The sequence below is a fragment of the Ochotona princeps genome, chromosome 12 (genome assembly GCF_030435755.1).
Source record: "Ochotona princeps isolate mOchPri1 chromosome 12, mOchPri1.hap1, whole genome shotgun sequence".
NCBI classification, from domain to species: domain Eukaryota; kingdom Metazoa; phylum Chordata; class Mammalia; order Lagomorpha; family Ochotonidae; genus Ochotona; species Ochotona princeps.
In genome coordinates, this window is record NC_080843.1 from 62,489,088 (window position 1) to 62,502,614 (window position 13,527).

General features: G+C 44.4%; 1 protein-coding gene across 1 annotated transcript in view; it reads left to right on the plus strand.

The window, feature by feature from the left end:
* The window catches only part of FLT3 (fms related receptor tyrosine kinase 3), an 88,385-nt gene that overhangs the window by 22,775 nt on the left and 52,083 nt on the right, over positions 1-13,527 (plus strand). Inside the window, exons 2-4 of the mRNA XM_058670926.1 lie at positions 181-302; positions 6,077-6,279; positions 9,675-9,790. Coding sequence (XP_058526909.1) covers positions 181-302; positions 6,077-6,279; positions 9,675-9,790 — 441 coding nt within the window. The remainder of the gene's footprint in view (positions 1-180; positions 303-6,076; positions 6,280-9,674; positions 9,791-13,527) is intronic.

Genomic DNA, 13,527 nt, shown 5'->3' on the forward strand with positions numbered 1-13,527 from the left:
TCTGTAAGCATTTCTGCTCCTAATGGAAAATAGGTTCTTTCCCCAAATCGTCTTTCCTGCGTACTGCCACATGGGTCGACGTTGCCTGGTTATGTTGATTCTGCTGTTTTCTCTTAAGATGCATGTTTTCTTTGTAAGGTGTGCGTGTGTCAACTTCATTGTTTATATTTTGTTTTTCAGCTGTTTTCTTGGCTGTGATATTTGGGACTATTACCAATCAAGATCTGCCTGTGATCAAATGTATGTTGATCAATCATAAGAGCAATGATTCATCAGTGGGGAAGTCAACACCATATCCCACGGTAAAATAATATTCAAATGAACGCTTAAGCCATTTTATCTTTACAGACCATATTTTGTAAGATACTAAAATTCACTCTGGCTAAATAGACTTCTCTTTGTCTGTGCTGATATAGAGTATGTGCTCCTATCTGTGCCTCTGAAACACCTGTGACCCGGCTGTCCTAATCCGTTAGAATCTGTACGTTTTGGAAGGGAACTAATACATGCATACAATAGCAAATATTTCCTTTTTTTTTTTTTTTTTTTTAATTAACCTTTTTCCTTGTTTATGAGGCAGAGAGAGAGAGAGAGAGAGAGAGAGAGAGCAAAAGCTGGTTTACTGGCTTACTTCTCAAATGCCTATTGGCTTAGTCCCCAAGTGCCTGCAGTGACTGGGACTGGGCCAGGCCAAAGCCAGGAGCTATGAATTCAAGAACTAAATATGTCAGGGCCAACTGCTTCAACTGCCACCTGCTGCTTCCTAGGGTCTGCTTAGCCGGAAGCTGAAGTCAGGAATTGGAGCCAGGAAATGAATCCAGGCACTCCAATGTAGGATGCAAGTGTCCGAATTGCTTGGCTAAGCATTTGCTCCTTCGCCCCCCCCTTTTTTTTGGAATATAGGTATCTCATTTCCAAGAAACCCACCTTCTTTCTTTTCTTTTTTTCTTCCTCCCTCCCTCCCTCCCTTCCTTTTTTTTTTTAACCATAACAAAGATTTAGAAAGAAGATGGTAGGTTTGACTGCTACAACACAGTCAGCTTGTGTAGTTTTGCCAGACTTTTCTCAGTTTGTCCAGCTGGTGTGTGTATGTGTGTGTGTGTGTGTGTGTGTGTGTGTGTGTGTAACTAGGCAACCGAGTTTGAGATTATTAAGACATGTCACATCTTTGTTAGCTAGAGATCCTTGTTCTAAGACCAATGGACTGAGTCTCATTGTTATTACAAAATGCAGCCATTTGGGGTTCAGTCCTCAATGACTGCAAAGGCAGGGACTAGCACAGACCGACCCTGGGAGCCAGGAACTCCAGCTGAGTCTTCCTCATGGTGGTAGGGAGTCAAGCACTTGGGGCATTGGCTGTTGTTTTCCTAGATCATTTATAGGGAGCTGGATCGGAACTAAAGCAGCCGGGACTCAAAGTGAGATTACACAATGACATCAGCTGATGTTAAACTCAGGGAACGTAGCCTTGCTTTCTGTATGCTATGACATGTATTGAGTATACCAACCAACTACAGACTAAAAAATATTGAGTAGGGCCCGGCGGCGTGGCCTAGCGGCTAACGTCCTCGCCTTGAAAGCCCCGGGATCCCATATGGGCGCCGGTTCTAATCCCGGCAGCTCCACTTCCCATCCAGCTCCCTGCTTGTGGCCTGGGAAAGCAGTCGAGGACGGCCCAATGCATTGGGACACTGCACCCGCGTGGGAGACCCGGAAGAGGTTCCTGGTTCCCGGCTTCGGATCGGCGCGCGTCGGCCCGTTGCGGCTCACTTGGGGAGTGAATCATCGGACGGAAGATCTTCCTCTCTGTCTCTCCTCCTCTGTGTATATCTGGCTGTAATAAAATGAATAAATCTTAAAAAAAAAAATATATTGAGTCAATATTGAATTCATACAGACTTTCCATTCTAGCCATTGTTTTCTAAATCACACGGTATAACAACTATTTGCACAGCATTACCTTGTGGTGGGTATTATAAGTAATCTAGAGGTGATTTAAAGTGTACAGGAAGGTGTATGAAAGTTATATGCAAACTTAACACCATTTTATATGAAGATTTTGGTTTGTCCGTCAGATTTTACCCATGTTCAATTTTGAGAAACTTCTCATTTTCTTTCTTTTGTTTTTTTTTTAAAGATTTATTTTATTTTTATTGGAAAGTCAGATATACAGAGAGAAGGAGAGACAGAAAGGAAGATCTTCCATCCGATGATTCAGTCCCCAAGTAACCACAACGGCCAGTGCTATGCCGATCCGAAGCCAGGAGCCAGGAACTTCCTCCAGGTCTCCCACGCGGGTGCAGTATCTCAAGGCTTTGGGCCATCCTCGACAGCCCTCCCAGGCCACAAGCAGGGAGCTGGATGGGAAGTGGAGCTGCCGGAATTAGAACCGGTGCCCATATGGGATCTCAGCGCGTTCAAGGCGAGGACTTTAGCTGCTAGGCCACAGTGCCGTGCCCAAGGCTTTTATTTTTAATAGTAGGCTGTCATTCTCAAAGAACTTGAGATTTCCGGAGGAATTGCAGAAATGCTGTGTGTGAATAGGGAGGTGTTCCTTTGAGGGCACAGAGTGTCTTTTGGAGAGGAGACATAAATTCTAGAGAGCATGATGACAATAGTTAATACATCATATGCATGTGCATTGTTTAGAGGGCAGATTTTAAATGCTTTTATCATAAAACATGGTAAGGATATGTTGACCAGGTTGATTTAATACTTCCTCTCTCACTCTTCTCTCTTAAGTACAAACATCACACTGCAAATTGCATTTTTGTACAACTTTTAAGTTGTCTTTTAAGCAAACAAACAAACAAACAAACCAAACAAAACCCCTTTGATTTTTTTTAATCCTTAATTTTTTTTCTTGTTTTTTTATTATTATATTATTGACAATCTTTACATAGTTATTAAGGGTAAAAAGGTTCAAGGGCTATAGGAAAGTGGGTAAGACTATTATTTCCATACTGTTTCCTTCATGTTTAAAGGGGGATATTAAGGGAGAAGGCCCACCCAGTTTCCCACCCACCCCAGGTCCCGGATGTGGGGCATGCTCCGAGGTTCTTGCTCAAGTGGTTTTGATGGTTCACCAGTTATGAATTGCTGCCAATCTTGCCACTCCAAGCACGATGAGGTCTTTGAAGAATCCACTGATTGACATAGTCCATCATAGAGTCTCCGTTTGCCCCGTATTTCGCTGCCAACATATAGCTGAGGTGGTTGATTGACCTGTCCTGTCTTCTTTTCTTGGTTAGGGTTCTGAGTCCAGCATTTCGATTGGGGAGATCTCCAAGAAACTTTGTCTGAGGTGTTCTCAGACCAGTTAATCCTTAATTTTGTGATGTTCGTTACAGAGGTGAGGGGATGGGGACTACAGACCCATGTGGGGCTGTAGTAGGGATAGAGAGGGCCAGGGAGGGGAGAGGGCAGTGAGAGAGATATGCCCTAGGTGAGGGTATGGGGGAGAGGGTGTGCAGCTGCTTGGAGTCAGACCACGTTAGTGCTAGGGAGCACAGATAGTCTCCTGATGCAGCCTTGGGAGCCTCATTGGAGGAGGCATTGCTTGAGTGGCCCTTCTCTAAGAGGACACCTAATCCATCTGTCCTCCCAGGAACTCTTCCTTGTTCTCTCTGAACAAATTCTAAGGCCTGTTGGCTGTCCATGTCTGCCTAAGTGCTTTCCCTAGAATTTGGCCTGAAGTGTTGAATCACTTGGCTTTTCCTTCCATCCTTTGAAGAGTCCTTGAGGATTTATGTTGCATTAAGGGGCTGGTTGTGTTGTCTTTCTTCTGCATCTGAGTATGCTCTTGATCTTTTTTCTGGAGGCAGCCAAGAGGATGGCCCAGTCCCACATTTGCTTCTTGGTTGAACTGCACGTCCAGAGGTATTCTCTGAGATTGGGGATCCTGTTAGACTAAGGTAGTCATGCGACTCAGAGGACTCCCTCCAGACCAGGCCTATCCTGGCTCCAGTTCTCAGTTTCCTTGGCTAGACAGCCACCTGCCCTAGCTCCTTTCTATGAGTGTGTCAGTGTAATTACAGGACCTTTTAAAAACTCCTACCATGTTAGTGCCCAGTCCAGTCCCCTTGAAGGCTAGTGGACGCAGCTGTCTGACTTGGCCCGTCCCCAGTCCCAGTTTCCACCTGCATTGTTGAGTGGCCCAGTGAGGGTGACCCTGTGAACCCCTACTGGGCCCTTCCCCAGACCTGGCTCTCATGTGCACCAATGAAAACCATTCAGATTTTAAGCAAAAACAGATGGTGCCTATATAACCACCACCCAGATTCCCCTCATGTTTACAGTTTATACAGCCATGGTGCAATGATCAAAACCAGAAAATTAACATTGATACAATACTGTGGTCTAAAGTACCAGGCTAACTTGAGTTTCATGTTTTTCCACTAATGCCTCTTTTTTTTGTTCTGGGATTCCATCTGGAATTTCACACTGAATTTGGGTCTCCTTGGCCTTTTCAGGCTTTCTTTGCCTTTTTAACCTTTACATTTTAAAAATGTACTGAATAGCTTTTTTATAGGATATCCATATGTAGATGTCTGATGTTTTCTTACGATGAAATTGAGATTGGACATTTTTTGGCAAGGATTCCCCAGAAGTCACATTGTGTCTTTCTCAGTCCTAACTCTCTGCTGCTAATGGGCATTCTGGGAAATAGCAAGGGGATGGCTCAAAGAACCGGGATTCCTGCCACACACTGGGTTTCAAACTTCTTTGCTTAGTCCTGGTCCAGTCTTGGTGGTCAAGGGCATTTGGGGAAGTGGACCAGTAGATGACAAATCTTTCTCTTTTCAAATAAGATGAAAACCAAGAAATAAATATTTTTAAAGTTTTATATAATTGGGGACTGACTGGATAGCCTAGTGGCCAAAGTCTTCATCTTGCATGCACTGGGATCCCGTATGGGTGCTGGTTCTAATCCCAGCTGCCCCACTTCCCATCCAGCTCCCTGCTTGTGGCCTGGGAAAGCAGTCGAGGACGGCCCAAAGCTTTGGGACCCTGCATCTGCATGGGAGACCTGGAAGAGGTTCCTGGTTCCCAGCTTCGGATCGGCACAGCACCAGCCATTGCAGCTCACTTGGGGAGTGAACCAGTGGATGGAAAAATTTTTCTATCTCTCCTTATCTGTATATCTGCCTTTCCAAAAAATTTTTTAAAAATCTTTTTTTAAATTGGAAGGTCAGAGAGAGAGAAAGAGAGGTTTTCCATCCACTGGTTCACTCCCTAATGGTTACAATGGCCAGAGCTAAACCAATCCAAAGCCAGAAGCCAGGTCTGGAGGCTTGAAGGCTGAAATCAAAATCAAGGATTACTAGACTGGCTTGTTTTGAGGGCTGAGAGTAGGAATCAGACCCAGCCTCTTTGGTTTGTAGTTGGCCATCATCGAGTTCACATGACATTCTCCTTGGATGTGTCTCTGTTTCCAATTTATGAGGATGCCAGTCATACTGGATTAAGGTTCACCCTAATGGTCTCAGTGTAACTAGATCACTTCTGTAAAGACTGGTGCCAAGGGACTGACATTGTGGTGCAGTGGGAATCCCCTATCAGTGTTGATTCAAATTCTGACTGCTCTGCTTCTAATCCAACTTCCTTTTTATATCACTGTGAAGGCAGTGGCAGATAACCCAAGTACTTGAGCTCCTGCCATGATGTGGGAGCCTAGGATGGATTTCCTGGCTCCTGGCTTCAGTCTGGACCAGACTTGGGCTATTGTGGCCATTTGGGGAGTGACCCAATGATGGAAGAGCTCCCTCTCCCCATGTCACTCTGCCTTTCAAATGAAATAAAAAGCAGAAGACTATTCCAAGTAAGGTCATATTCTGATATCCTAAGGGTTAAGACTTCAACATCCAATATTTTTAGGAGTGGGCACAGTTTCAGCTCGTTCAGACTTTACATGGCATTTTAGAAGTATTGACTGGTTGTCTTCTCAAGGGACTCCCGTCAGCCTATGTGCCAGGTGTGGCAAACTACACGTGTGTTTAATGAAGGTCCATGCCAACAAGAGCATGCGTTGGAGGTGCCACTGTGGTGCATTCATGATGCTCTGTCCACTCCGCAGGTGTCAGAATCCCCAGAAGATCTCGGGTGTGTGCTGCACCCCGAGAGTGCGGGCACAGTATACAGAGCTGCCACAGTGGAAGTGGACGTGTCTGCATCCATCACACTGCGAGTGCTCATCAGCAGCCCAGGGAACATCTCCTGCCAGTGGATCTTTAAAGACAGCATGCTGAGCTGCCAGCCACACTTTGATTTGCACAACAGGTAAGAGGGGAGAATGTGCAACCACAAGGATTTGGGGAGCGGCACCTTTCTTCCATGACGTATGGCTCATTGGCAATCCCTTTCCAAGTCCATGTGCTTGTCTTCTGTTGCGCATCTCTAGTCAAACTATAAACTACAACTGCAATTAGGGCCTGGGCAGATGACATTCTATATCTGTCAAGTTCCATAGGATGTGTAAGCTAAAAAATAGCCCTCGTAGAAACCATGAGCTTTTGGTCCCTGAGTTGTAACAGCGTACTACCCTTATGCAATAGGCTAAATGGTGTAGGTAGCTACGTGTGAGGGGAGGAATATACAGGGATCTGCCTGTACGTTCTGCTCACTTTTTCTGCAAATATAAAACTCCTTTAAAAACATACTGTGTATTAATTAATGAGAAAGAGAGAAGGAGGGAGGAAGGGAGAGAAGCAGTGAATGCTGAGTGGCAAAATGTTAAACAAACAGTGAAAACAATGCTTGGGATGGTTAAAGTGTATTTTTTTAAGTTGGATCATCTGAAAAAGAGAAGTTTCACTTTCTTTTAGTTAAGTAACAACAAACTTCTTCCTGGGAAATACATGGGGTTCATTTTTACCATTACCTTGGTTCACTATTCCGTAAGAGAATTGCAATGTTACATGATAGCCACATGTGTTTTAGTAAGATATTGATTGGTTTTCAAGGAGCCCAACTTCTCATCACCCGGAAGATTTCAGACAAGATCTGTGACTGTGAGAGCACTCTTGTCTCGCTTATGCTAATTGCTGCCCTCTGCTGTCTCGCCCAACAGAGATGACATGGGCCGTTGCAATGTCCATGTAATGATTTTTAAGGCCAACGTTCTTTATAGTTCTGGGAAATGTCCTAGTGGCTATGATTGTAATGGAGACATTCTCTTCCCAGCACACTGCAGTTAAGTGACACTCAGATGGTCAGAAAGGGGCATCATGTCCTCGACTGAGGCAACAGAACGTGGCCATGGCTGATGTGTGCCAGCTATGAGCTGGTATTTGTTTCACAAGTCATGCTCAGGACAGTTGGTGAAATTCAGAAACTTAGTTCTAAATGTTGGAACACATTCATTTTCCTTTCCTCTTTTGAGACTATTACTCAGTTCTGTTTTTTGGTTACTTTTAGCTAGGGGTTACACCAAAGCTCTCTCTTTATTAAAAATGTTGGCTTAAAGAGATCTCTGGTGTTCTTATTAGAAATATATACCACAATAGTTCTCACCAGATTGATCTTAAAAATGGCAAAGGAAGGTTGTTTTCATTCTGGGCAGATTTTATTCCTCCTGCTCAGTGTATTGGCCACACTCACAGTTCTTCAATGGGCCTGTTAACCTTACAGTCAGTACATTTTCAGAGGTGACATTGTGGCACAGCTGGTGAAGTCACCATTGGCATGTATGAAAACTCAAGTCTGGGCTTGAGTTTTGTTTGTGCTCCTTTTTTTTAATTAAAAAATTTTATTTTTATTGGAAAGTCAGATATACAGAGGAGGATCTTTCATCAGTTGATTCACTCCCCAAGTGGACACAATGGCTGCAGCTGAGCCAATCCGAAGCTAGGAGCCCAGAGCTTCTTCTGGGTGTCCCACATGGGTGTGCAGTCCAAGACTTTGGGCCGTCCTCTACTTCTTTCTCGGGAGCTGGAAGGGAGGTGAGGCTGCTGGGACTAGAACTAGCACCCATATGGGATCTGGGTGGGTGCAAGGCAAGGACTTTAGTCACCAGGCTACTGCACCAGGCCCTTGTTTGTTCTGATCCAGCCTCCTCTTGCTAACACATGTCCAGGGAGACTGCCAGGTGATGGCTCCAGCCCTTCTGTCTCTGCCACTCACATGGGAGACCTTGATGAGTTTCTAGCTTCTGGCACTGACTGTTGTAGACATTTAGGAAGGAACCAGTGAACAGAAGATCTCTCTTGATCTTTCTTTTTTTATTCATTTTTAAAAAGATTTATTTACTTTTATTGCAAAGTCAGATATATATAGAGAGGAGGAGAGACAGAAAGGAAGATTTTCCATCTGATGATTCACTCCCCAAGTGACTGCATGACTGGAGCTGCGCCAATCTGAAGCCAGGAGTCTGGAGCTTCTTCTGGGTCTCCCATGCAGGCGCAGCATCCCCAGACTTTGGGTCGTCCTCTGCTGCTTTCCCAGGCGGAGCTGGATGAGAAACGGGGCAGCCAGGATTAGAATCGGTGCCCATATGGGATCCCGGTGCGTTCAAGCTGAGGACTTTAGCTGCTAGGCCACTGTGCTGGGCCCTAGATTTATTTCTTTTATTGGAGAAGAGGAGAGACAGAGAGTAAGAATTTCCATCTGATGATTCACTCCCCAAGTGACCACAACGGCTGGAGCTGAGCCAATCCGAAGCCAGAAGCCAGGAGCTTCTTCTGGGTCTCCCACGCAGGTGCAGGGTCCCAAGGCTTTGGGCCATCCTCTACTGCATTCCCAGGCCACAGGCAGGGAGATTTATGGGAAGTGGGGCTGCCGGGCCTAGAACCGGCACCCATATGGGATCCTGGCATGTGCACGTGAGGACTTGAACCACTAGGCTTCCATGCTGGGCCCCTCTCTTGATCTTTGTCTGTTTCTCTCTTGGCCTCTCTATCTCCAAATAAACTAAAGGAAACAGGCAGAGAATAAACCATTTCAGTGACTTTGTGGAATTGTAGATACATATACCCAGCTTTTGCCTTTCAGAGAAACAAACCCACAGAATCAAATCAAGTGTGGGATCCCACTGTCTTCCCATCTGTGTGAACACAAGCACAAGGAGTCTAGACCATGCCACCCAGGGCCCTGAGGCAGAGCTTCTTGGACATAGTGTGCCTAGGGCTTGGCTGGGGATATTTTTCACATGGAATCCCGGCTCATGGGTCTGCATGGAGTCTGAGATTGCACATTTTTGTCAAGTCACAGGTGAGACCAACGCTGTTGGAGAAAGGCCACACTTTGCACAGTCGGATCTAAAGGTCATAAAGAATGATCTGAAAGTCAACATCCCTTTGCAAATGGCTCCAGAATCCTCTTTACTTTTCTGAACAGCGGGAACCATCAAGTCCACACCAAGCGCTCTCTGTGTGGGCAGGTGTTCAGACCTGCCCGTATCTCCTATCAGATTAACTCTGCTTAAATCCTGGCTCTTTAGCTCAGTTTATGGCTCGGTCGCACCCTGGTGGCGGAGGGAACATCAGGATGGGATGGCGCCAGTGGCTGGGTTTCCTGCCAGTGACATGGGAGCTGTGTTCTCCTCTACCCCGAGCAGCCCTCCCTCTCACAGTCGGAAGTGTGGGAGCCACTGAGACACCCTCTGACTCAGGATGAAATTTTATGTTTTTAGTTTCACGCATTTTCCAGAATAACCAGTTCTCTTTCCTGTTTTGCAGAGGAGTTGTTTCCATGGTCATTTTGAAAATGACAGAAACCCAAGCTGGAGAATACTTACTTTTGATTCAGAGTGAAGCTACCAATTACACAATATTGTTTACAGTGAGTATAAGAAGTAAGTCCAGCTTGCTATGAGGTATTTCTGGTTTTCCAACACAGTGGCTTGGAAGCCGTGAGTTTCTGAGCAGCAGCTCCACTCACGACACATAGGCTTCTCCCAAGAGGTGGCAGCCTTAAAGGTATCACATGGGATGTCTATATTCCACATCCGAGTGGCCAGGTTCAAGTCCCAGCTCCACTGCCCGGAGACATCAGTGATGTCTTGCAGCTTCAGCCTGACTCAGCTCCAGCTGCCTCAGGTGTTTTTGGGTGTTTTTGAAGTGAACCAGTATTGACAGCTCTTTCTCTCTTCTTATCTCTTTCTCCTGCTCTTTATACTTCTATCTTTCAAGTAAATAAGTAAGCAAAAAGAAAGAAATACCAATAGAAAAATTGACTTGAAGCATGTAGCTGAATTGGTTGAATTCCCCCTGCCAAGGAAGTCTCACGCGCCCTGGGCCTCTCAGACTGTGAATGTTAGAATTTCCAGGATGCCCTCTTTCCAGGGATGCCATTTTTTTCCAGTAATATATGATGGACAGGAAAGGAATAGAAAGCATTTTGATCTTGAAATCAGAAGATCTGCTTCCCAATTCTATCTATGCTACTGCCACCATTGGCAGATTCCATGATCCCTCCTGGTTGGTGCAACCATCAGCACTTCAGTGTGATCCTATAGACCTTTCTGAGATTATGGTAATGTCCTATGTTTGCTCTGTCTGTTAGGGTGGCTCCTGACCACATGTAGTTGTGGAACACTGCAAATGTGGCTGGTGTGACTGCCGAACCACAGTTTTAATTTATTGTCTTATTATCAACCAAAAGTTGAATTGAAATAGCCATGTATACTTAGTAGTATTATATCAGACAGAGCAGTTATGCAACTGCCAGGACATATGCAGGATGAGCTTCTAAAGTAGCCCTCTAGGACAAAAGTCAGTAAAGTAAAAATTTGTTCTGAAAAGCCCTTCAGTGACTGCACAACTGGACTTGCAGAAGCACAAAATCTGTTACCTTTTGTTATTCTCTACCTTGGTACCCAGTGCCTGCTTTTTCTTCATTGGGACAGAAAGAGTGTCAAAGTGTGTCCATGTTGAACAGTGAGAACGTCCCAGGTGTGTCTGTGTGTCTGTGTGTACAGTAAGGGTGTCCCAGGTGTGCTCGTGTTGAACAGTAAGAGTATCCAGGTGTGCATGTGTGTATGGTAAGGGTGTCTCAGGTGTGTCTATGTTTATAGTAAGAGTGTCCCAGGAGTGTGCATGTATAATAATAATATAATATAATAATGTTGTCCAGGTGTGTCCATCTGTATAGTAAAAGTGTTCAGGTGTGCACGTGTGTACAGTGAGTGTCCAGGTATGTCCATCTGTACAGTAAGAGTGCCCCAGGTGTGTTGTACAGTAAGGGTGTCCAGGTGCATCCATGCTGTACAGTAAACATGTCCCAGGTATGTTAAGTAAGAGTGTCGAAGTATGTTCGTGTGTACAGTAAGGTTGTCCCAGGTGTGGTGTCCCAGGTGTGTCTGTGTGCATAGTAAGGGTGTTTCAGATGTTTCCATGTTGTACAGTAAATATGTTTCATGGGCTCTGGGTTAGAAGCTAGGACATTTCTTCCTCTCTTTTTCACTGTTCTGAAGCATATAGTTGTATAAGGTAAGTAAACATATGTGCTGTGTCTCCTGTACATTTTTTTTCTATCTTCCTTTCACTTAGGATTGACACTGTTGTAATATAGTAATAACTGATCAATTCAATTATGACATGTTTTTGACATCTGTTGGGTTGTGGGTTCCCTATCAGAGGCAGCAGAGTCTTGACCCCACTCTGTGGAGAAGAGGCAGGCATATGGTGTGCTGGTCAAGCTGCTAGTGATGCCCACCTCCTAAATCCCAGTGCAGAGTTCAAGTCCCAGCTGCTTTCAATTCCAGCATCCTGCTAATAACGTCCTGGCAGACAGCGGGTGATGTCCACATCCTTGGTCCTTGTCACTTCTACAGGAGACCTAGGTTGATTTTCAGTCCAGCCTTGACTACTGAGGGCATTTGGGGAGTGAATCAGCAAATGGAAATCTCTCTGTTTCTCTTTGTTTTGCCTTTCAAATAAATTAAAACTTTTTAAAATATAGAAGGGTTTTTTTTTTTTAGAAAAAAGGAAGAGTTTAGTCAATTCCAATTTCTGTATTAATCAACAGTGTCATGCATTCACACAAAAAAGTGAATTTGAGGAACTGGCTGACATCCTATACGGGTTCTCATTCATGTTCCAGCAGCTCCACTTCTGACCCAGATCCTGCTAAAACAGTGGAGGATGGCTCACGAACTTGAACCACTCCACAAGGGAGACCAAGATGAGGCTCCTGGCTTCAGCCTGGTCCAGCCACAGCCATGCTAGCCATTTGGGGAATGAATAAGCAAATGTGTGACCTCTCTCCTCTCCTAAGGCTTCCAAATAAATAAGTAAATCTTTTTTTGTAAGTGATTTTGGCAGCCTGTATGGTGACACAGTGCGTCGGCATCCCGTATGAGCACAGTTCCAACCCAAGTTTCTGGAGGATGGCCCAGATCCTTAGGATCCTGCACCCACATGGAGGACTTGGGATCAGCTCAGCTCCGGCCCTTGCGGCCATATGGGGAGTAAACCAGCAGATGGAATGTCTTCTCTGTCTTTCCTTCTTTCCCTGTAAAATCTTCCTTTCAAATAAAAATAAGCAAATCTTTTTTCTTTTAAGTAAATTTGAGCCTTGACAGTGTTCATGAAGACGTAATGTCTAGATTAAGAAAATTAACAGAAGATTATCATTTTTAGGTCTACTTTTTTTTCAGAATACTGGCAAAATAGAGTATCCAGAATTGTAGAGTAGCTGAAGGAATTAGGACTACTCAACTTAAATAAGGAAATATTTTAAAGAGAGAAGGTTGATTGTATCGTAACATAGAGGAATTTTTTCAGGACTGGAGTCAGGAAACCTGGCATAACTAGTTAACATATGTTGGGTGGTCATTATCTCTTTTAACCTTGGTTTCTGATTTAAAAATGGAAGGATTTGATGTGGAAATGAAGTTAAGTTACAAAAAGTGTTCTAAAAGGTAGAAATGAGACCAATGGTTAGAAATTACAGAAAAATGTAAAATCAGAAAATGGGAAAAAATGCTTTTAATTCATAAGCAACAAAAGATTAATAGTCACAATGTACAAAGAACATCTATAAATCAGTAAGAAAAAGTAGGGGAAAAGGCATGAATGGATATTTTATTTATTGATCACCAAACCTAAGAAATATGCTTAAAGATAAATTTATGTACATTATTTTTAAAAAGATATTATTTATTTGAATAGAAGCATTACAGAGAGAAGAGAAAGAAAGAAAATGAGAGAGGGATCTTCCATTCACTGCTTTACTCTCCAAATGGCTGCCAAGGCCTGAGCTGGGCGGGGCAGGATCGGGAGCTGGAACTGCATCCGGGCCTCCCACATGGGTGTAGGACTCCAAACATCAGGTCGTCTGCCAGGCTTTCCCAGACACATTAGCTGGAAGCTGGATTAGAAGTAGAGCAGCCAGCACTCAAACCAGTGCTCATATGTGATGCCAGTATTGAGGTTGTGGCTTAACTTGCTTTGACACAACACCAGCCTCCGGCACATCAGTGTTAGGAAGCAGTACTGTATGACTCAGCACCAAGTGGCCCACTCCTGGGTACCACCAAGGGAGATACCAGGGGGAAATTTCTTATCAGGTGCTTGTAGAAACAAGGCA